Raw genomic sequence first — 24,439 nt, 5'->3', positions numbered from 1 at the left:
TTTAATCCAAACATATCATATCTATATGTTTTTGGAATCAGGAACCGACAAGGAATACGATGGAATTGTTTTTAAATTGATTTCGGACATTTTATTTTGATAATAATTTTTATATTTTTGATTTTCAGAGCTTGTTTTTAATCCGAATATAACATATTTATATGTTTTTCGAATCAGAAAATGATGAATAATAAGATAAACGTAAATTTGGATAATTATATATTAAAAAAATTTAATTACAATTTTCAGATTTTTAATGACCAAAGTCATTAATTAATGTTTAAGCCTCCAAGCTAAAATGCAATACCGAAGTCAGGCCTTCGTCTAAGATTGCTTGGCCAAAATTTCAATCAATTTGATTGAAAAGTGAGGGTGTGACAGTGCTGCCTCAACTTTTACAAAAAGCCGGATATGACGTCATCAAAGACATTTATCGAAAAAATGAGAACAAACTTCTGAAGATATCGTACCCAGGAACTCTCATGTAAAATGTCATAAAGATCGGTCCAGTAGTTTACTCTGTATCGCTCTACACACACACGCACACACAGACAGACAGACAGACAGACAGACAGACAGACAGACACACACGCACACACGCGCACACACACACACACACACACACACACACACACACACACACAGACACACATACACCACGACCCTCGTCTCGATTCCCCCTCTATGTTAAAACATTTAGTCAAAGCTTGACTAAATGTAAAACAAAAAGGAAAGGGAGGAATCGTTCCTTTTTCTCTTTTTTTCAAAACGATAAGTCGTAAGCTAAGATAAAAGAACCCATCTTACTCGGATTTGTTATAAAAACAAAATAGCATTAACGAAAAAAAAAAATTATTGATCAGCGATCAAAATAGCATTTACATTATGCAATTATTTCCGAATTAACAAGTTTTGTTGGGATCGTCGGAAGACCTGAGAATTGTGTGGCTTGCGTCACCAAAACCTAGCACGTGCGAATCAATACATTCCGCAGATGATTATTTTTTCCTTCTTCCGCAGTTGTCAGGGAAGATGGACGGGGCAACGCCTCTGGCATTTTTGCATCCTGTCAAATTGAACAGAAAGTAACTAGATTTGAATCGTAAGAAATTGTTATTTCATCGATGCGTGGGGAAAACCCGTGTATAATAAAACTGACGGCTTGAGCGGTTTAATTCGGCGTTAGCAAAAGAGACGGTTTATAGGGATTTTATTTTTGTCTGCCCCTGTTCCTTTGCTTTCTAAGGCTTGATTTGCAATGACCATCGGTGCAGTCGCATAGAGATGAGTTCGTGAAAAGAAAAAAAAAGAAAAATCCTCCCTACATAGCACGAAGGCCAACGAGGAGACAGTTAACAAGAACAAGATACTATTGAACAATGATATATCGTTCGGCGAAAAAAAAGCATTGTGCGATACTCCAGTTTATAATTAAAATGCCAATTGGTGCTGAAAACAAACACCACCAACAACTCAGAACCAATGCAATTTCTTGAAGAGAGTTTTCAAAAAAGTACAAAAATGGAAATGAAATCCAAAATAGAAAGAAATAAGTCGCGTTACTCGAAATCAATACATTAAAACGAACCCACATAATTTCATTCAATCATTGAAACGCTACCTGTACACATATTATGTATACATAAAAGATTAAAATCCATGTATGTACATTAGTCTGTTGGAGAATGAACACAGTTTTTCTCACATACTCGGCTGAGAAAATCCGCTCCAACAAAATGACACGTAGCGCTAGCGATACGCACCCTTGTCTGAACCCTTGATCGATTCCACTCGCATATCAAAGTTCTGCAAGTACATCACCCACCTCATGATACGATTATTTACAAACTTTGCAGAGTTCAGGTAGGAGAGGAATTTGTGATCAGTCTGAAGCACGAATTTCACCCCTTGGAGGTAGAGTTCAAATTTCTTGATTCCCCACACGATGGCTAAACACTCTTTCTCCATGGTCGAGTAGTTCTTCTCGGCTCCTGACAGCTTCTTGCTGGCATAGCTGACCGGAAACGGTTTACCTCCATGCTCTTGCATCAGCATGGCGCTGATCCCTTCGTCCGATGCGTCTGTACGCAAGATGAACTATTTGGCAGTATCAGGAAGGCGTAGCACCGGGTCTCGTGACATCAGGTCACGCACGGTCTGGTATGCCTTCGTCTGAGCTGGTTCCCAGAGTATTCGGTTGGGGCATCCTTTTCGGGTCATGTTCGAAAAAGGCGCCGTTATGGCGGCGAAGTTTGGAATGAACTCTCTGTAGTACCCAGCCAATCCAAGGAAGGATCGCACCTGCTTCGTGGTTTCAGGATGTGGCGCATTGAGGATCTTGGTGACGTTTTCCAACAAAAGCCCCTTTTGACCTTCCTTCAGTGAATGACCTATGAAGTCAACGTTGTCGGTCCCCAAAATGCACTTGCTGGGTCTCACGGTCAGATTAGCTTTTGTCAGACGGGAAAACAGTTCCCTCAAAGTCTCCAGATGCTCTGCAAAGATCTTCGTGTGGACTAGCAGATCATCCCAGTAGTACACAACATTCTTCATTCCTTTGAGCATTTTTCGCATTCCCCTCTTCAGGGTAGCACCACTGTTCACCATGCCAAAAGGCATCCGCAGGCACTCATACGTTCCGTCTGGAGTTGCAAAGGCGGTCTTTGGTATGTCCTCTTCGCGCACAGGAATTTGCCAATATCCCTTGCTGAGATCGATCTTTGAGAAGATCTTACTGCCGGTTAACTGTCGGAATAGATCAGTTGCCGTCGGCATTGGTTCAGGGTCAAACACGGTGATCTTATTGACTTTCCTGAAGTCAATGCATACCCTGTTTGTGTCGTCTTTCTTCTTGACAACAACAACGGGAGATGAGTAAGGGGATGATGATTCACGGATGACCCCCATCTTCAACATGTTGTTGATGTCCTTCTTCAAGGATTCCCGAGCCTGAAACGGGATAGGGTATGGTTTTGAGCGAACAGGAACGTCAGATGTGAGGTGGACTTCATGTTCGACCAAGGACGTAGAGCCTGGAACATCACAGAACCTATGGGTGAAGTCGCCCATAAAATCATGCAGCTCCTTCTGCTGATCTTCTGTCAGGTCAGGTCCTAGCTTGACGTCATCCACTCCCTCTTTCTTGTGGAGGTCTCCCAACTCCAGTAGTTCCTCACCGTCAAACTCGTCTAGTTCGGCTGGTTCTTCCACAATTGCTGCGACCTGTACTGCTTCCGGAGGTCTCTCCACATACAGTTTCAGGAGGTCAGCGTGGTAGATCTTGGAATTCTTGCCGACATTCACCTTGTAGTCGTTGATCCCTACCATGGCCTCAACCTCGTATGGGCCTTTCCACTGCATCAGTAGTTTGTTGTGATCAGTGGGAAGCAGTATCAGCACTTTGTTACCTGGTGTAAACTTCCTGTTTACGGCTTTGCGGTCGTAGTAGTGCTTTCCGCTATCCTGAGACTTGCTCAAGTTTTCTCTAGCAATCTCGAGAGTCTCCTCCAGTTTCTCTCGCAACTCAAAAACGTATTGGTAACTGTTCTTCACTTCAGGTGTGTCCACATCTTTCGTCCACAATTCCTTTAGTATTTGCATCGGGCCTCTCACGGTCCGCCCGTACATCAGCTCGAACGGGGAGAATCCAGTGGACTCTTGTGGCACCTCCCTGTATGCAAATAGCAAGGCATTGATGTAGCGATGCCACTGCCTTGGCTGCTCACTGCATAGTTTCTTAAGCGTGGACTTCAGCGTCGCATTGAATTTTTCGACCAGCCCATCCTATTGCACATCGGGTGGTAGGCTGTCGTAGTCAAGTGACGAATGCTCAGCAGCCTGTTGACCTCTTCCATGCATTCAGAGACAAACTGTTTCCCTGGGTCTGTGAGGATCTCTTCAGGAACCCCTATTCTGCTGAAAATGTTCACAAGTGCCTCGGCAACAGTCTCGGTGTCAATTTTCTTCAGAGGCACGGCTTCTGGGTACCTGGTTGCATAGTCTACCAGGGTCAGTACCCAACGAGGACCCTCTTCACTTGGCGGTTTGATCTCGCCGATGAGGTCAATGACCACCCTCTTGAAAGGTCGGTCGATCAAAGGCATCTTCTGCAACGGCACTTTCGGGACCCTTCCTCGAGGTATGGTTTTCTGGCAAATATTGCACGATCGGCAGAATCGAGTCACATCTGCATGCAGTCCTGGCCAGTAAAACGCAGCCTGGGTTCTGTCCGATGTCTGCTTGACACCCAGGTGACCTCCCATAATAGAATCGTGGGCCACCTCCATCACCTGGCGCCTAAGTGGTTGAGGCACCATAACTTGACGTAATGGCTTCCCACCGTTGACTCTCGCGTGCTGGAACACTCTGTACATGATCTTGGCCTTCACCTCAAAGTGCACAGTGCCTTTGCCCTTAGTCATCTCCTTGACAGGACGGCTCCTGTACTTTGTTAAGGTCGAATCAGCTTCCTGTAGCTGAATCAGCCGATCCCTGTCCACGACAGCAGTTGCAGAACTGTTGGTGACCCTAAGCGGCGTAGTCGTTCTGTTCTTCTTCGCCTGGGCTCTGGTCGTCACAGCGCTTACAACCTGCGGCTGGTCGCGGCGATGCACAGTGGCTCTGTCATCTCGTAACAGTTCGCTGATATCTTTCTAGTGAACGACGAAGAATAAGAAGAAGCTGATATTTTCATTCGCGATTGGCAGTGGGTCTTCCTCCTCTGCAGCAGGCTGAGCTGAGCCCATTCTCCATTCGAAATCAGGGTCATCAGGACGTCTCGCACCCCCAATGTTCCCAATTAATAGATCGTACAAGGGCTTCTTTAGGCAGACGGCCTCAACTTCTCCGGTGAAGTATGGAGTATCGATCTGGATCTTTGCCACTGGTGTCTTCACGCATTTGCTGTCAGCCATGAGCGTCCACTTGAAGTCACCAGTGAACTTCTCTGTTGGCACCAGATCCTCTTTGACGATGACCCCATTGCAGCCCGAATCTCTGAGAACAGTCACTTCCTGCTTCTCAACAAATCCCTTCGACACGGGCATGTTCGACACTGACACAGCTGCGCTGGCGACGACAGAGATTGACTTGCCATTGGCGAGTAGAAGCTGGCCATCAGATATACATTCTTCCACGTCCGATGGTGTAGCCACTTGCTCGGCAGCCCTTGGAAGTATCACGCTGCTCGCACATACTTCTTGGTTCGAGCCACTCGTTTGCCTCTTGTCGTAATATCTCCGTCGATGTTCTTGCGCTTTGTCATTGTCATGTCCGTTATTTTTCTTTTGGGGACAGTTGGCGACTCGGTGGCCCTTGGCCTTGCAATGGAAGCACATTATGTTCTGCCCTTCATTGGATGAAGGTGCGGACTCCGTTTGTCCCTTGACAGGTTCGTTTCCCTGGTTTCCGCTCTTCTGGAAAGGTTTTGTTGACTTTGACGTCCCCAGGGTCCTTCCATGAGCAATGAGATAACGCTCAGCAGCATCAGTAATGAGTTTGGTCATTACAAATCGGATTTTTTTGTTGTTGTTTTGTTTAAACGATCAAAAATCAATTTGATCTTGTTCTTCATTATTTGCTGAACCCAAAAACCTTAAATATGTTATATTCGGATTAAAAACAAGCTCTGACAAAAACCAATATGAAAAGAATGATTAAAATTAACCATTTCATCTTATTCCTTGTCGGTTCCTGATTCCAAAAACATTTAGATATGATATGTTTGGATTAAAAACAAGCTCAGAAAGTTAAAAAGAACATAGATACAGAAAAGTGTTGTATCCTGCTCAGCGCAACCACTCCCGCACTACTTTGGATTGTCAATTTCACTACCTTTCCCACGAGCGGTGGACTGACGATGCTACGAGTATATGATAAGTATATGCGATGGAAAAAATGCAGTTCGTTCAATTTCATTGTGTGAGTTCGATGTCGACAGCTTGAATAAATGTTGTATTTTTGCCTTTCGCGACTTGTTATTTGTTTTTATTTCCAATTCAGTGCCCCATATGGCTTTTTGACCAATCAGGACGGATTTTAGGTGACCCTCTAAATGTTATAACGTTCAGGCAGGGACCCTTTTTGTTTATCACGCTAAAAATTAACAAGACAAAGTAAAAATGTAATTCAACAATATCAGCGTGATTTATTCTAACGAATGACACTTCAAATGCTGTCAGATAATACTAGTACTCTCTTTATCTAAAAAATACCGAAAAGCGAGTTTTGTCGGTGGGTGCGTTACGGAACAGCAAGGCACCGCCCATCGTCTGAGTGTGCAATGCCGACCGCTCACTTGAAATCTAAATTATCAAAGTTCGCAAAAATCAAGTGAAATTGCTCACTCGCTTTACATCAAATGTATCTTTACGTCATTTCCCATCCGTCTGGAGTCGGTTCTAAATCTGTCGCTCTCTGTTCAACGAGAAAAAGCGAAGAAACCGAAACGCATGTTCAACATGGTTTATCTTTTGAGATTGTTTTGTGTCAAAGTCATTTGACCTGTGAATATTCATCACGTCAGGTGTGTTACTCTGATTGGCTGACCCAGGTCACGAGAATTCTTTGACTGACAGGCATAATCAGGTAGAAACCCTCAAGTTCCCATTGCGGCTGTTCTGTCTAATTCGCGGGATCGCTTCGAAATTTCTTTTGGTCGAATTAATTGGTAATAAAACCGTTATTTCTAATATGCTGACTGTTAGCAAATGATAACAGACATATCTCACAAACTATATCAGCATTCGCCTGGGTGGCCGAGTGGTAACGCACTTGCGCTCGGAAGCGAGAGGTTGCGAGTTCGACCCTGGGTCAGGGCGTTAGCAATTTTCTCCCCCCTTTCCTAACCTTGGTGGTGGGTTCAAGTGCTAGTCTTTCGGATGAGACGAAAAATCGAGGTCCCTTCGTGTACACTACATTGGGGTGTGCACGTTAAAGATCCCACGATTGACAAAGGGTCTTTCCTGGCAAAATTGTATAGGCATAGATAAAAATGTCCACCAAAATACCCGTGTGACTTGGAATAATAGGCCGTGAAAAGTAGGATATGCGCCGAAATGGCTGCGATCTGCTGGCCGATGTGAATGCTTGATGTACTGTGTAAAAAAAAAATTCCATCTCACACGGCATAAATAAATCCCTGCGCCTTGAATATGTGCGCGATATAAATTGCATAAAAAATAAAAAAAATAAAAATCCCTGCGCTTAGTTAACTGGACCAACGGAATACGCGCGATATAAGCCTCATATTGATTGATTGATGTCTTGTTATCATTTGCTAACAGTCAGCATATTAGAAATAACTCATAAAATCGTCAGGGAATGTCGTCCTTCTATTGAAACATACAAACAATGAACACTGTGGTTGTTTGCTTTGCAGAGTGGAATGTTTTGACTGAATTCATCTTTTACCGGACGCAAAAGTGTCTTTCTTCAACATCAATTCATCGAACAAGTCCCATTCTGCAAAGAAAGCATTCTGGTATGTGTTCAAGTGTCGGCATAGTTTTACCCCATGTACATGGATATCGACATATCTGAATACCACGCCTAAACTGTTTTCACGAGAAAACGTCTGCCAAATGTTTGCCAAAAGAAAAAAATATGTTTGTTGCATTCAGATAGTAACGTTTTATTGAATTGAATTGAGAAGAACTGTGCCTTTAAAGAGAAATTAGCGCGCAAAACCATTCTTTGCAAGTAATTGCCTTATCCTGGAGACAAATAATGCTGTTGACAGTGACAGAGCGTCAGCGATATATTCACCATTTTTCTGATCTAGTGCACGCAGTGGAGCCCGTGTCGTATGTACGAGCCTCACACGAATGTCATTAATTACACAACATGCAATGTTTCTCTTTCTCCACAGCCTCATCTGGTGCTGGCAGTATAATGGAGAGTGTTGTCTTAGAGAACGAGATCCGTCTATTCCAGGAAGTGTTGACGCTAACAAGTTTTTCTAGTTCCTATTCTGAGTATTTGTGCGTTTGGTTTCCATGTCTTGCTAATTATCAAGAGTGTGTGTGTGTGTGTGTGTGTGTGTGTGTGTGAGCGTGTTTGTGTGTGTATGTGAGTGTGTGCATGTGTATGTGTGTGTGTGTGTGTGAGAGAGAGCGAGCAAACACCTACAAGCATACTGAAATAAACTAGAAAGAAAGCCATATTGCAAAACGATATCGATCAAATATAAAAGGGTTAAAAACATTAAGAACCGGTCAAGAAAATCAGTTTTACTCGTGGAAAAGTGCATTATTTCATCAATGTATCATCACTTTAAAACACAAACTAGTGAGCATTTTTATCGCCAGGTTAAAAGCCATCCCCTTTTCCCACAAAAGCAGAATCTTTAGTATTATGCAAAAACACTGTCTGCTGAAAATATCTCCAGAGCAACACTCACAGTCCATGGTGTGTTTTCAAAGAAAAAGGTATGTTTCAATAAAATGATTGGACTCTTGAGTTGTATCATTGTTTGAAAATGACATACATTTTTAGACCGGTCTTGACAATGTTAATAGAGTCCTGATTTGGCCTATATGGTCCGCTGGACCCAAAAAGCAACAACTAACTTGACAATTGTAATGAATTTGTACAAGCCAACCCCCACGTTAAGACCAACAAATCTGACAAAACCGGGTCCTAAAAAGGAGGGTGTCTTTAAATGGAGCAAGAACTACAGGAGCTATGAACAGACAATAAGACAAGAGGCGAAGCCTTCAAGGCTCACGTAAGAAATCGACAAACAGTAACACAAACTCAATCACTCCGTCACACACACACACACACACACACACACACACACACACACACACACACACACACACACACACACACACACACACAGAAAGAGCATAGGTGAAACTGTGCAAGAAAGCGAGACACTAGATCTAGATCTGTCTGTCTGCATGTAGCCTACTTACAGGGACACGACTGCCAACTAGTCTCGGCCCGCTCAAAAAAACAATGACCGAGACTTTCAGTAATTCCTTCGCGTGACGTCAAACCCTCTTACGTCATAATGGAACGTCAATGTAATGTGACGTCTTCAAATGTTAGAGTTTCTACCACATACATACATACGCACGCACAGACAGACAAAAGTTAGCATCGCATAGGCTACACTTACGTGAGCCAAAAACGCGAGGTCTTGAAAGAGGAAGAGTCTTAAATCGGGGGGTCTTTACATGGGGAAGAGTCTTAAATCGGGGGGTCTTTACATGGAGAAGAGTCTTAAATCGGGGGGTCTTTACATGGGGAAGAGTCTTAAATCGGGGGGTCTTTACATGGGGAAGAGTCTTAAATCGGGGGGTCTTTACATGGGGAAGAGTCTTAAATCGGGGGGTCTTTACATGGGGAAAAGTCTTAAATCGGGGGGTCTTTACATGGGGAAGAGTCTTAAATCGGGGGGTCTTTACATGGAGAAGAGTCTTAAATCGGGGGGTCTTTACATGGAGAAGAGTCTTAAATCGGGGGGTCTTTACATGGAGAAGAGTCTTAAATCGGGGGGTCTTTACATGGAGAAGAGTCTTAAATCGGGGGGTCTTTACATGGAGAAGAGTCTTATATCGGGGGGTCTTTACATGGGGAAGAGTCTTAAATCGGGGGGTCTTTACATGGAGAAGAGTCTTAAATCGGGGGGTCTTTACATGGAGAAGAGTCTTAAATCGGGGGGTCTTTACATGGGGAAGAGTCTTAAATCGGGGGGTCTTTACATGGAGAAGAGTCTTAAATCGGGGGGTCTTTACATGGGGAAGAGTCTTAAATCGGGGGATCTTTACATGGGGAAGAGTCTTAAATCGGGGGATCTTTACATGGAGAAGAGTCTTAAATCGGGGGGTCTTTACATGGGGAAGAGTCTTAAATCGGGGGGTCTTTACATGGGGAAGAGTCTTAAATCGGGGGATCTTTACATGGGGAAGAGTCTTAAATCGGGGGGTCTTTGGAAGAGTCTTAAATCGGGGGGTCTTTACATGGGGATTGCACTGTATTCGAGAGAGATCAAACAAACTCAATTACCCAAAAATCTCTACCTGCCTTCATAGCTGTCGTAGATGTAGTCGAGCCTTGACCACCCGTAGTGCCTGATGAGGTCAGCGATGGCGTCGGCCACGTGCGGTAAGATGGACACCGTGTAGGGGTGGTCCGGCTTGGACGCTGACCCCGCGTGGCTCATCGCGATGAAGGGCATGTTGAACTCCCTGCTAAAGGCCTGGGCGATCTGGTGCGACGCCATGGACGTCCTGCCGTAAAACGCGAAGATCCCGCCCGCCATTTGCTGGCACACTGAAACACGTCACGTGGTAAGACATTGAGTGGTAATGCGCTCGGGATACTTTAGAAAAAACAAACAATTATGTTACATGCAAGTCTGGAAGAAAAAGATACAATTATGTTACATGCAAGTCTGGAAGAAAAAGATACAATTATGTTACATGCAAGTCTGGAAGAAAAAGATACAATTATGTTACATGCAAGTCTGGAAGAAAAAAATACAATTATGTTACATGCAAGTCTGGAAGAAAAAGATACAATTATGTTACATGCAAGTCTGGAAGAAAAAGATACAATTATGTTACATGCAAGTCTGGAAGAAAAAGATACAATTATGTTACATGCAAGTCTGGAAGAAAAAAATACAATTATGTTACATGCAAGTCTGGAAGAAAAAGATACAATTATGTTACATGCAAGTCTGGAAGAAAAAGATACAATTATGTTACATGCAAGTCTGGAAGAAAAAGATACAATTATGTTACATGCAAGTCTGGAAGAAAAAAATACAATTATGTTACATGCAAGTCTGGAAGAAAAAAATACAATTATGTTACATGCAAGTCTGGAAGAAAAAAATACAATTATGTTACATGCAAGTCTGGAAGAAAAAGATACAATTATGTTACATGCAAGTCTGGAAGAAAAAGATACAATTATGTTACATGCAAGTCTGGAAGAAAAAAATACAATTATGTTACATGCAAGTCTGGAAGAAAAAAATACAATTATGTTACATGCAAGTCTGGAAGAAAAAGATACAATTATGTTACATGCAAGTCTGGAAGAAAAAGATACAATTATGTTACATGCAAGTCTGGAAGAAAAAAATACAATTATGTTACATGCAAGTCTGGAAGAAAAAGATACAATTATGTTACATGCAAGTCTGGAAGAAAAAGATACAATTATGTTACATGCAAGTCTGGAAGAAAAAGATACAATTATGTTACATGCAAGTCTGGAAGAAAAAGATACAATTATGTTACATGCAAGTCTGGAAGAAAAAGATACAATTATGTTACATGCAAGTCTGGAAGAAAAAGATACAATTATGTTACATGCAAGTCTGGAAGAAAAAAATACAATTATGTTACATGCAAGTCTGGAAGAAAAAAATACAATTATGTTACATGCAAGTCTGGAAGAAAAAGATACAATTATGTTACATGCAAGTCTGGAAGAAAAAGATACAATTATGTTACATGCAAGTCTGGAAGAAAAAGATACAATTATGTTACATGCAAGTCTGGAAGAAAAAGAGAAAAAAAAGATACAGTTCTCCCCGTGAAAAGTTTCAGACATTTCTCACCTCTTGGAATGTGTTCCATGGGAGGGATGTCAATGGCCGAGTGCCGTGAAAAGTTTCAGCCATTTCTCACCTCTTGGAATGTGTTCCATGGGAGGGATGTCAATGGCCGAGTGCCGTGAAAAGTTTCAGACATTTCTCACCTCTGGGAATGTGTTCCATGGGAGGGATGTCAATGGCCGAGTGCCGTGAAAGGTTTCAGACATTTCTCACCTCTGGGAATGTGTTCCATGGGAGGGATGTCAATGGCCGAGTGCCGTGAAATGTTTCAGACATTTCTCACCTCTGGGAATGTGTTCCATGGGAGGGATGTCAATGGCCGAGTGCCGTGAAAGGTTTCAGACATTTCTCACCTCTGGGAATGTGTTCCATGGGAGGGATGTCAATGGCCAAGTGCCGTGAAAGGTTTCAGACATTTCTCACCTCTTGGAATGTGTTCCATGGGAGGGATGTCAATGGCCGAGTGCCGTGAAAGGTTTCAGACACATTTCTCACCTCTTGGAATGTGTTCCATGGGAGGGATGTCAATGGCCGAGTGCACGAGAAAGTTACGAACCGGGTGGGAGTCAGCCACGGTGTTCGATTGGTTGAAATTGAGATTCGGTGTGATTTCAACGAATCATACCCCTCGTTTTGTTATCACCCGTTTGGGTTTCACCCACTTTTGCTTCGGGCACCTCAGCCCTTGTGTCAAGAAAACGCCAGGCAGATCGGACATGATGAGCCACCTTGTTGGCACATGCAGGAACACTTCCTTAATCAATCAATCAATCAATCAATATGAAGCTTATATAGCGCGTATTCCGTGGGTACAGTTCTAAGCGCTTGTCGAAGAGTTGTCAACACAGGACTAACAAAGAAACTAACATCTTCAGACGGACACGAACCCTATCATACACTAGCAAACCCTGGTAAACATACAACAAACAACTGTTTAACAACAATGTACACATCAATAGCTAGGTCCAAACAAAATAATATTAAGCACAAAGAAAATCCCTCTCACAGAGCACAGCACAGTGATTTCAGCCACGCTGAATAAAGAATACGACATAAGACATAAGCTGTAATGTTCAGCTGTCTTCCTGTTGTGTTCGACCTTTGAACACACTTTCTGTAACCATTTTTCAGCACATAGTTCTACTAGCAAAAGTAGCACACAAAGGTACCGGCACGGTTGGCCTAGTGGTAAGGCGTCCGCCCCGTGATCGGGAGGTCGTGGGTTCGAACCCCGGCCGGGTCATACCTAAGACTTTAGAATTGGCAATCTAGTGGCTGCTCCGCCTGGCGTCTGGCATTATGGGGTTAGTGCTAGGACTGGTTGGTCCGGTGTCAGAATAATGTGACTGGGTGAGACATGAAGCCTGTGCTGCGACTTCTGTCTTGTGTGTGGTTCTGTCTTGTGTGTGGCGCACGTTATATGTCAAAGCAGCACCGTCCTGATATGGCCCGTCGTGGTCGGCTGGGCGTTAAGCAAACAAACAAACAAACAAAGCACACAAGGGTTTAACGTGTGTGCAACTTTTGCTAGTAGAATTACGAGAACCCTTGAATGCACCAGGTCACACTGTGTTGAAAACTGGTTTTACAAAGTGTGTTCAGAAACACTACACTTTAGAGTGTAAACTGTATTTCTATGTGACAGACACAACACAAGGAAACGCAGTGTATTTCCACATACGATTAAATTTAGATTCTGGAACTATATCAACAAAAGCCATCGCTGATTAAAAGATATTATTCCCCCCTCTGCTTCTTTACCTCTGTAAACTTGTAGGGGTAGTTATTTTTCGATAATGACCCAGCAACCAAACAAATAACGACTCAGCAACAGCCTGAATCCTCGATAGTGCAATGGGTTGAGAGGTTGTTCTGTTTCGGTACTACTTTTTGCGACTGAAAAGTTCAGAACGCTCTAATGTACGAAGTATACATCTCTGGAGCAAACAATACAAACATACCGCATTTAAATTAACAACTACAGGCCTGAACACATGAATCTCCATATAAAATCCATGAGTTCGGTTGTTTTCTGAATCTCATCTGCCGTGGCTCAAGCCGTTCATCACAAGCAATTTCCCAAGGCAAGTAACTCATACTTTGTCTAGCGACAAGAGTAGTTCCCCTTCTTTTCACTCAGTTCCTTCGACAACAGACTGCAATCCGACGGTCAGTTTTCAACAATATTTCATTTAATAAACAGATCACACGCAACCAAATGCACACATCTCATCAATTTAAACAACATAAAGGGGTTTCATACACTATTTTCCCCGGAAAACTGAACTTCATACAGTTTTTAACGTTGGAACACGGGTGCAAAAGTTCGTCTGCTAGTCCCATTTGACGAAAAAACATTACCCTAAGCGATACCAAAACATATACAGAACACACAATATCTGCCTTTGCCGCCACAGCAGAATAACAGCATATCTGTGTACTTGATTTTAGCCTAAAATAGGAAAACTGACAAGAAGTGTTAACAGAATGGAATGATTTGCACGGAACTATACAACCGCGCATTAATCGATCGCCTGCGCAGGTTGACTGGTTGAGAGAATAGGATTCGATCAAACTTTCGCAAAAAAACTCCTCTTTTCTTTGAATAACTGAAGAAAGGAGGAATAAAGAGGTTACACACCTCGTCTCAGTGATTATCAAAAATAATGGTCTCAGTTCGCGGTCATGAAAAAGCTCGCTAAAGCTCGCATTTTTCATGATCCGCTAACTTCGACCATTATTTTTGATAATCACTGAGACTCGGCGTGTAACCTCTACACATTTTCATTTTGATTTTTCTCTCATCAATTCAAGACGACATGCATCATGCTGATCTTACAAAAATCGGCATGGCTTGTTTCTATGTCTGTCGAAAATATCTTTATGAGAGCGTTCAGAATACTTTAATTTGACAGTGGCCATCTGAATTCAATCATTTGCTATGCAGAAGATGAAGCAATCTAACAGAGTTGTTGCATGCCTCCGCATACCATCAAAACATTATTTTAACAGTTAAGCAAGGATGGAGTCAAACACGTATGTCCGAGGCCATCCTCCCTTGGGAAGAATTGCTTTACATCCGCGATAGCGTTGTGGGTAAATCATCTTTGAGCTGCAGTCGTGCATTATCCACATGTGCTGTGTGAGACCAACGACAAATAGGACTCTGGAGGTGCATGTCGTATCACAAGGGATTTCAAACTGTCCAAGTCCTTGACTTTATAGGCAAACAAATGACTTGATACATCTTTGCAACAGCTGTCGTCGACATTTCAATGTGCTCATGTATATAACAAGGGGTTTAGCGTGTTATCTTCAGTCACTTGTAATCCATGTGACCATACATTTGTCTGATGCATACACTAACATTGTTGTGTGTTGTTGCCTTGTCATCTTCATGTAATGTATGCGTAAGTGTATATGAGTGTGCATGAGTTGTTAATGCGAAAGAATGTGTATGAGTGCGCCTTGAGTCGCCTTGTGGTGAGATATGTGCGCGTTATAAATTCTCGTATTATTATTATCATTATTAACAGCATAATTTTGCTTGGACGCAAATAAAAACACGTCGCCTGAAGTGTCACGATTTAGTGACATGGATCGAGAAAGTGTCACTCTGTGGGGTGCCTTCCTCGAATTGCGACAGAAAGCGCACGGCTGGGATTTTAGCTGACCGCGCATAGCCGAAACACGGGGATTTCTTGTTGCAAGGGTTTCACGTGGGTGATTTCTGCTGTCAGGGCAAAACTGACGGTAACTGAACTGGTTACGTGACAGGGTGAGTCACGTGATATTGTCAAGGTTGTCTGTTTGAGACATGTAACGGCACATTCGAAACTCAGCAGCGAGAGAGAAGCGTCGGTGTCTTATTTCCTACGAGTTTGAAGGACTTCAACACGTAAATTACTTCCCTGTATATCAACGTGCCGTTCTGCTTGGTACAGTAGGGCTTCTGGGAACTAGACAGACCACCTTCTCACTGTTTACATGCTGGCTGACGGACGAGGCGTCAGGTTTCTTCGCTGAGCGGGGGGAGGAATTCCAATGCATAAAGTATTTCAGCGCAAGAGGGGGATGGCGGTATTTCTGTTGACGAACAGAAGCCATTCAAAAGGGAGCGGATTCGCTTAAAAGAGAGCTACCTACATTAGGCTGTTGAGGTAATAAATCATTATTTAACGCTGTTGACGAGTCTGTGTTTGTGGAATGAAATACTCTCTGTTGTTCTTTCCAGGTTAGCGCATAATTTGCTCTTTGTGACGCTAAAATACTAATCTGTATATGTTGTTTGCAGATATGGAGAGAAGGAAGGAAAATAGCTGATTTGTTGTTGTAAAAGTTCGTTTGTGCAGGCCCACGTGCTCGATGAAATATGTAAAGGTGACATGTTTAAAAGTGGTGTGTGAGGGGTAGCGTGGCATGTTTAGTGCACCGATGCTTTTTGTTGCAGCCTTCTTTTGCTGGCTGTTTTTCGACTGCCTACGTCTACCGACAACTTTCTACGTTACTACGGGATGCTGTAACCGGATCGTCCGCGGTACGATGTAACCTGCTAACCTGGTGTTCTGGTGTGCTGGTGGTTGCTGTCGCTGTCGTCGTCCTGCCCATCTACGCGTCTTCTACATCTTTCTGGTAGACTACGGGGAGGATCTTTAGCGACTGAGTGAGGCTCCTGATGTCTCCACTGTTCCCTGTTTCGTTGCCACGCCAGCCGGCACTACATTCAACGGAGCAGTTGTGGAGACTATAGACTAATTACGGGCCGCCCACTCAGTGGCAAAAAGCTAAGTGCACCATGTCTTTTGCACCCTTCTTACCACCAAGTCATCTGTATTATTAATGATTACACTCGAGCGGTGACCACGTGGGGTGTGTGACACCTGCATGAACTAGCACTTTAAGGCAGATCAGTGACTTTCCTAACTATACACGGGATCAGCGTGTTACTATCATTTTCTATACTTTAACTGGCATTTTTGTCAGTGACCACTTGTGTTACGTTTTGAACGTAAAAGGAACATCTTTTGGAGTGAAGTCTCGAGAGAGGTGGCGTGATATGAATACATAAACAGGCGTCTGAAACTTATACTTTTGTTGATTCTATTTATTTGTATGACTGCGAGAGTGGATCGTGGTGTGGTTAGTTAGTTAGAAGTAACTAACCGTTCATAATCACCTTATTGTGATATTGAAACGTGACACCTGAAGTGATATCAAACGTTTGATCAATCTGTTGGCCTGAAACTATAAGATCAACACCGAGACTAGTGAATCTTGGCTAGCCGAAACCACAAAATCGAGACGGGCCACGCTGGTCTCCGCGAAGCATGCAAACACAAGACCGCGTTTTTTGTTTTAATTTAGAGCTCATTTTCAGAATAAAATTGGTATACCTGTTATATTTGGACTCAGCAAATGAGGAAAAATACAATGCTTTCACTTTCTGAATCTGTTTTAAGAATGTCATGCAATTCCATATAGAACTAACTATAATTTGAATGCACAAATTATCTAGAACAAATTTAAGCTTTCACGATGAAATGTTATCTAAAGCGCGGGCCGGATCAAAGATTGTTTGACTAAAATTTCAATTGGTTTGATTGAAAACTCAGGTCCCAACAGTGCGGCCTCATCTTGTTTCAAGCCCGATGTGACGTCATCAAATACCTTTATTGACACAAGAAAGAATTTACCAGTAAAGTTTCATGGAAATCTGTTCAGCAGCGTTCTGGGAATTGCTCTAAACACACACACACACACACACACACACACACACACAACGAAACGAATACCAAAAAAACACAAAGTCAAACTGTTCATTGGCTCATAAAGCATCTTCAAGATCCCTGCCTGCTGCGAGAACATCTCTCTGCACTGAAGGTCATCTGCGCCCGCAAGCTCCGGACAAGGGATTACAATAATCATCCTCCCCACAGACACAGCGGCCATAGACAGGAGTCTGACCCGTGCACGTGCCTCTCCGACAGAGCAAATCTCATCCATTACCCTCAAAATCCTTGTATACTCATTCGTCAGACGTAAGGCCAATAACCTGCGCATTTTTTGCTGCAAGCTTAATGAAAATGTATGCCTTTTTGTCTCCGAGGCGTCTAGACAAAAACTAGGGAAGCCACAGGGCAACCGATGTAAATGTTTCGAACGGGTTTTTCTTTCTCTGAGCTAGCCCCAGACTCCGAGGCGTGAAAACTATTGCATTATTGATAACACGTTGGAACTAACTTTCTGCCTCTTTAATTTGCAACGTGTCACCAATAGGAGCAGTAGAAGACGCTGAATGAAGAAAGCAAAAAGGTCGGTCGAGAGAGTTTGGAGGGTTGGTAGAATGAGAACGAATTAAGGGAGAAGGGGGAGGGAGAGAGGGGGTAGGGAGAGAGGGGGTAGGGAGAGAGGGGGTAGGGAGAGAGAGGGTAGGGAGAGAGGGGGTAGGGAGAGAGGGGGTAGGGAGAGAGGGGGTAGGGAGAGAGGGGGTAGGGAGAGAGAGGGTAGGGAGAGAGGGGATAGGGAGAGAGGGGGTAGGGAGAGAGGGGGTAGGGAGAGAGGGGGTAGGGAGAGAGGGGGTAGGGAGAGAGAGGGTAGGGAGAGAGAGGGTAGGGAGAGAGGGGGTAGGGAGAGAGGGGGTAGGGAGAGAGGGGGTAGGGAGAGAGGGGGTAGGGAGAGAGAGGGTAGGGAGAGAGAGGGTATGGAGGAAGAGAGGGACGGGAGAGAGAGAAGAAAACAAGAGAGAGAGAGAGAGTGAACGGAGAAAGAGGGATGGCGGAGGAGAGAAAAGAGGAGTGATGGAAGGAGGGGAGAGGGCAGGGAGAGAGTATGACAAGAGATGGGAGGAAGGGACGGAGAGCGATAGGACAGAAAGAAAAGGGACAGGTAGTGGACGGGGACAGGTGAAGGTCATCCTTACTGTTACATGTATATCATCTTAGACGTTTTTATGATCCTTCATTGGCTCTGTCGACGCCCGTTTTTAACCGATTGCTTCGCTTTATAAAATAAACCGGCCATTGGGCGAACGAAATCTCCAAAATCGCCAAAACAATTTGGAATTCTCGGCAGGGAAATCCTTATAATGTAAAATGACGTCAGCGATTGGCCAATACTTTTTGGAGCTCAAGGACAGCTCACACCATCCCCACCCCCCACCATCACCCAAACCCTCCTTTGTCAAGTGCCTACTGTTAGGAGTGACGGTCACCTGCTTGGTTGTAACAGCTCCCGACAGGCTCGATGCCGGCAAGACTTCCCCAGTCACGTAATGTGTGCAAACGACATTTGCCGATGTGGCGGAGACGACGAGGACGAAACACATTGGATTCCAAGAAAGCCAGTCTGGTGGTCTAAAGTGCATACAATGAAATCACACTTTACCATGAACCTTTGCCAATGTCCTATTTTCAATTACTTCCCTTACATACATAGTAGGGTAGTGCTCAGACAGCAATGTAATACCGTAACAATGTGCTCGGACAGTTACGCATTTATGTAACACATGTCCTGCCAACTCTTCAGAAAAGTGTTGACCCGCCGTGAGAGGGCAATGCGATAATTGTTCGAGATGAACTTCGTGCTTTCGACTTGTAAAAGGTCCCGTTAGTCGGGTTGTGTGGTAGCGTTCGCAATTAGTGTTGAGCACGTTGTACATCTAATATGTTGGAAAATCTGTATTTGAAAGGGACAAGGAGGAAGAGAGAGAGAATACGAATACGAATACGAATACGAAAGTTTATTCAGTTTTAGGCCAGAGCCCCTTCTGAAGGGTATGCGTCCATATACAACATAATCATAGTAAAATATTGTGTTTCATAAATGTCCCAAATTTGTATACATCAAACATGTCACAGTGATTAATCTTTTCATTCCCTGATAAATATATTGTGCTAATTTGGATATTTGACTGACATTTCTCTGGGTGTGTGAACGAAGAGAGAGAGAGAGAGAGAGAGAGAGAGAGAGAGAGAGAGAGAGAGAGAGAGAGAGAGAGAGAGAGAGAGAGAGAGAGAGAGAGAGAGAGAGAACGAACGAACGAACGAACGAATTGTATTACTCATGGATGGAGATTATAGGCTGACGCCTAGTCTTACAATCTGTCCCTGCTAAAACTAAACATGTATTAAGAGAGAGAGAGAGAGAGAGAGAGAGAGAGAGAGAGAGAGAGAGAGAGAGAGAGAGAGAGAGAGAGAGAGAAAGAGGAGGGGGTGAGAGAGAAAGAGAGAGATAATGAGACAGAGAGACAGATAGTTGGTGAGAGAGAAAGACACGGACAGACAGACAAACAAAGAGGCTTACAGACATGTTTGCATCCAAAAGCTGGAAAATGCCTCGCTCTCTGGCTGTCTCTCTCTGGCTGTATGTCTGTCTGTCTATCTCTGTCTCTCTCTCTGTCTCTCTGTCTCTCTCTCTCTGTCTCTCTCTCTCTCTCTCTCTCTCTCTCTCTCTCTCACTCTTTCGTTAAGCGTACAAAAAGAAAAAGGCACAGTAAGAATAAGAATGAATGGGTCTTTCAATCACTCCAACACTGGCAAATTGTCTCTTGACGGTTGTATATCTCTCTGTATCCCCTTACTGTCCAGTCTAAAAAAACCAGTTCTCCCCTTTCTTTCTCGTTAGTGGTGAATTCTTTTTTTCTTTCTATTCTCTATAAAGGCTACACCCCCCCCCCCCCCACCACACACACACACATACACACCCACCCCAGCCCACGGTCTATTTTCAGCTAACGTAGCTGTACGGCGGTGTGTGCTTTATATAGGAAGAGAACACAGGCAATGATTCACAGTCATGACCATGCATGGTATTGTTTATTGCTTGACAATGACATAAACCTGTCCAATCTTTTACACCAAACAGAGTTCCAGGAGGAGTCAGAAAAATATAGAATATTTTACTTGTACCGTATCTGAAAGTACAATGTATATTCCATGCCATGATTAATCAGAGACATATCTATGTCTCTGGTTTAATGTTTGTTGTCATATGCACACCGCACACACATTTCTCTGTTGAGATAATAACGTCTTCAATGTCTATGTCTAAAAGGATGAAGTCCTTAAAAACGAGCAAAAATCTCATCTGTGCTGTAGAAGTCTAATGGAGTGTAGTGCTGTCAAACGGCACGGGCGATCCGTCAGGAAGGCGTTGCCCCACGGGAGCGCCGACCTCCCAATTAACTCTTAACCTCCGGCATTAACTACTACGGTGTCTTCCCCCGGGGCACAGCCCTCGGCCTGACCTCCCATTGCTTAGCGGAGCTTACTGTTCTAGCTTGCTGGCTGGATTTCAACACATGGGGGGGGGGGGGGGGGGGGGGGGGGGGAGGGGGGGTATTTTGTACTTGAAGGTGTTATGATGATTTATTGTGATCATTTGCTGCAGAAGTCTTACGAATCCTTTAAAAGAAAAAGTAACACATCCTGAAAAAAGTGTACTTGTTTGAGCAACTGAAAGGTCATTTAACGAAAAAACCCACGTTGCCAGCATCAAAAGAAAAAATCTCACCCTGACAACCTATACGACATGTTCACACTTGTCCTTGTTCTTCCAAATCGGGTTTAAAGTACTATCTAGGGATTGGCACTGTGCACAAGTTCTTCTATAAAACCGATGATACATCAGGGCCTCGGCTTTCATCTTGATTCACGCGAGGGGGCGACCAAACGTTAGCCCTCGTTTGACAAGACTTTCTTTATCTCTGGGAGTTTCGTGCCAATACAAATGGCCAGCACATGATTACCTTTTCACAAGATCGATACCAATGACTGCCGCTTTATTGTCCATTAAAACGAATAATCGGTACACTGAAATGGGAAATGGTCTTTGACGAATATAAACCTCCTTGTCAACCGGGTTTGAACATGTATTTTCTGGAAAGCGGCGCAAAACATGCTATGGCAAAATAACAATGATGTACGCGCTACAACATGGTTCAAGCTACGACATGTGTACACCAACGTGTCCTTCTAAAATGAAACACTGACAACATAACGCAATGAAGCACCATGCCCTTCGATAAAAACGGAGCGACTACATTAGAGCAAGAGCAATTGGATCGCTACAAGATGGTGTTGCTGATAGGTAAGTGGCTCAGAGTGTTGCAGTGTCTCGCTTCAACGTCATCAAACTAAGGCATAGCTGCAAGCAATTGGGAGAGCGCAGTAACGACAATGTTATGGTCCACCAACAGTCACAACAATGGAGGGTCGTTTCATTCAAATGAAAGCCATTCAGCAAAGACTGCATGGCTACTGCTAACAGCAGCAGACAACGACCACGACCTTCCACCAACACTTGTGTAAGTGATCAAACTGTTCGAATCTGTGTACACGGTTTCAACTTCTAGACTATGCCAGACGTCCGTTCCACCGAACAACGCTGACTGCTTACAGTCGACCCACCCACCGAACCTGGTGAACTCATCATGTTAAGTGGTAATCATCATCAACGGGGTCAGTTCTTGTTTACAGATGGGTCCCGCTTCTTCTTGCATCCTGCCGATGGACGCATCATAATCTGGAGGCGTCATAGAGAGCACTTTGCAGATGGCGCTGTTCTGGAACGAAATCGTTTGATGGGGTATCAGTGACGGCCTCGGAAGGGATCATCTGACATCGTAGGACATCTTACTACAATGAAGTGGGCAGTTAAACTGGCCATCGCAGTTGTGTTGAAATTTAGCAGTTCTTCGCTGTAAGAAACACTGCTGTTGTGAATTTGAAATCAGGGGGTTGTCGAGAGTATCAACCCCTAGCTTTGTTTTATTTGAAATGACATTTTCTGCAGACAGTCCTCGCTTGTTCAATTAACCAATAAAAAACAAGAGTAAATCGTTCAACCTTGTCATTTCTGTTGAGCATGCGTTTGAAAAAGTGGTCCGTTGAGTTATGCTCATAAAAATGCAATAATGTCTACACGAGGTTTTATTACACAAGATAACAATTACATTCTCTCTCTCTCTCTCTCTCTCTCTCTCTCTCTCTCTCTCTCTCTCTCTCTCTCTCTCCCTCCCTCTCCCTCTCTCTCTCTCTCTCCCTCCCTCCCTCTCTCTCTCTCTCTCTCTCTCTCTCCCTCCCTCCCTCCCTCCCTCCCTCCCTCTCTCTCTCTCTCCCTCTCTCTCCCTCTCTCTCTCTCTCTCTCTCTCTCTCTCTCTCTCTCTCTCTCTCTCTCTCTCTCTCTCTCTCTCTCTCTCTCTCTCTCTCTCTCTCCCCCTTGTACCTGTGATTAGGAAACGAATACAAGAACATTTTAAAGTAAAAACAAATTTGTTTCTAAAAAGCCACCGCTTTCCCTTATTAGCAAGCCATTATTTTTGAAACATTTTTCGTTTTATCAAGTTCTACACAAACACAACCAACAGTGGCATGTATGGATTGGCAGGAGAAACGTTCCCATCGTGTACACAAGAATTAAAGGAAGCGAGGAGAATTTGTCTCGTTAACGTTATAAACGCAAACATTAATCAGCCAATAGCTTCCTTCGCACATTGGGTCTGATGTGTGTGTGTGTGTGTGTGTGTGTGTGTGTGTGTGTGTGTGTGTGCCTATGTGCGTGCGTGCGCGCGAGCGTGCGTACGTGTGTGTGTGTGTGCCTATGCGCGTGCGTGCGCGCGAGCGTGCGTACGTGTGTGTGTGTGTGTGTGTGTGTGTGGGAGGGTGCGCGCGCGCGCGCGTGTGTATGTGTGAATGTGCGAGTGTGGGAATATGTGGGTGTGTGTGTGCGCCCGCACGTGTGTGTTTACATAATTTACGTTCGCGAACGTTCCTAAACGCACGAATAATATTGCACTCTTTAAGAACTTTCTCTCATCGGTAAATGTCCTGGTACAAATGAGCAAATGGTTTCTGTTGGATGAAGCCACATCAAACAAGGAGTTACCTCAACAAGTAAACACCGTTACAATTAAGGCAATTTTTACGGCTAGTTCTGAAACAGCTTATCAAGCTAATGGATCGCTGGCGCTAATTAACGGACCAATGCTTTGGCAGATTGTGAAAGTATAAAAGATGTTTGTACGCTCTTTGGTTGGGATTTGCGAACTAAAATGTGCTGGTTATTGCTTCTGTTTTAAGGATTCGATAGTAAGTAGTACCGAGCGAGTTGTTGAAGGCAAGCATCTGAATATGCTTATGAGTTTTGGTGTTTGACAAAAAAACAATGATTGGAAATTAGTTACTTGCGTACTCTGAGGCACCTAGGGATAAACAAACTGTTCTGCTGTAGGAAAAGCAGTTATACATGGCTATACTGTACATAACGGAAAAGTTGATAAATTACAGCAACCAATACCTTGTACATCGATGAAGAATAACTGTTTAAATAGATACGCTGAAATGGTTCAGCCTAGAGCAGGGCTCTAGAGTGCTGTAAAGGAAAGAAACCATGGCAACCATTTATACGGATGACGTGATAACAAGTATCCAGCCAGAAATATTGAGCAGTGTGGGTCATGCCAAAATGTCGAATATATCGTTTTCAAATGTTACGACGATTGCGGCATCTCCCTCGGATTGTTCCATCGTGACATTCAATGACTCCACGTTCCTGCCATGGGACAACCCGCACAACATCGTCAGCGCCCACGTGGAAGAGATATCACGCAGAGTGAAGGACGCTGTCATCCTGCCGGTCCTCTTTCTGATTGGTGGACCAGGCAACGTCATCAACATGGCGGTGTTCTACAAACAGGGCATCCGGGAACGGGTCAACCTGTGCCTCTTCGCCCTGTCTCTGGCGGACTGGCTGTACTTGGTGCAGGCCATGTTTCTCTACAGCGAGCAGATCTACCTCTGGCTCACCACAAAGGAACGCTACGGGCCTATGATGACGTTCATGATTAACAACAACCTGGTCGGC

General features: G+C 43.9%; 1 protein-coding gene across 1 annotated transcript in view; it reads right to left on the bottom strand.

Moving 5' to 3' along the window:
• Window positions 1–24,439, bottom strand: part of LOC138968049 (glutamate receptor 3-like) — a gene marked incomplete in the record, with an annotated part of 243,864 nt that overhangs the window by 138,144 nt on the left and 81,281 nt on the right. The window contains 1 exon segment of the mRNA XM_070340612.1: window positions 10,033–10,281. Within this exon segment, the coding sequence (XP_070196713.1) occupies window positions 10,033–10,281 (249 nt within the window).

Source organism: Littorina saxatilis, linkage group LG6, assembly GCF_037325665.1.
Source record: "Littorina saxatilis isolate snail1 linkage group LG6, US_GU_Lsax_2.0, whole genome shotgun sequence".
Lineage (NCBI taxonomy): Eukaryota > Metazoa > Mollusca > Gastropoda > Littorinimorpha > Littorinidae > Littorina > Littorina saxatilis.
Note: the sequence above shows the minus strand (reverse complement) of the source record. Positions and strands in the feature narration are given on the sequence as shown.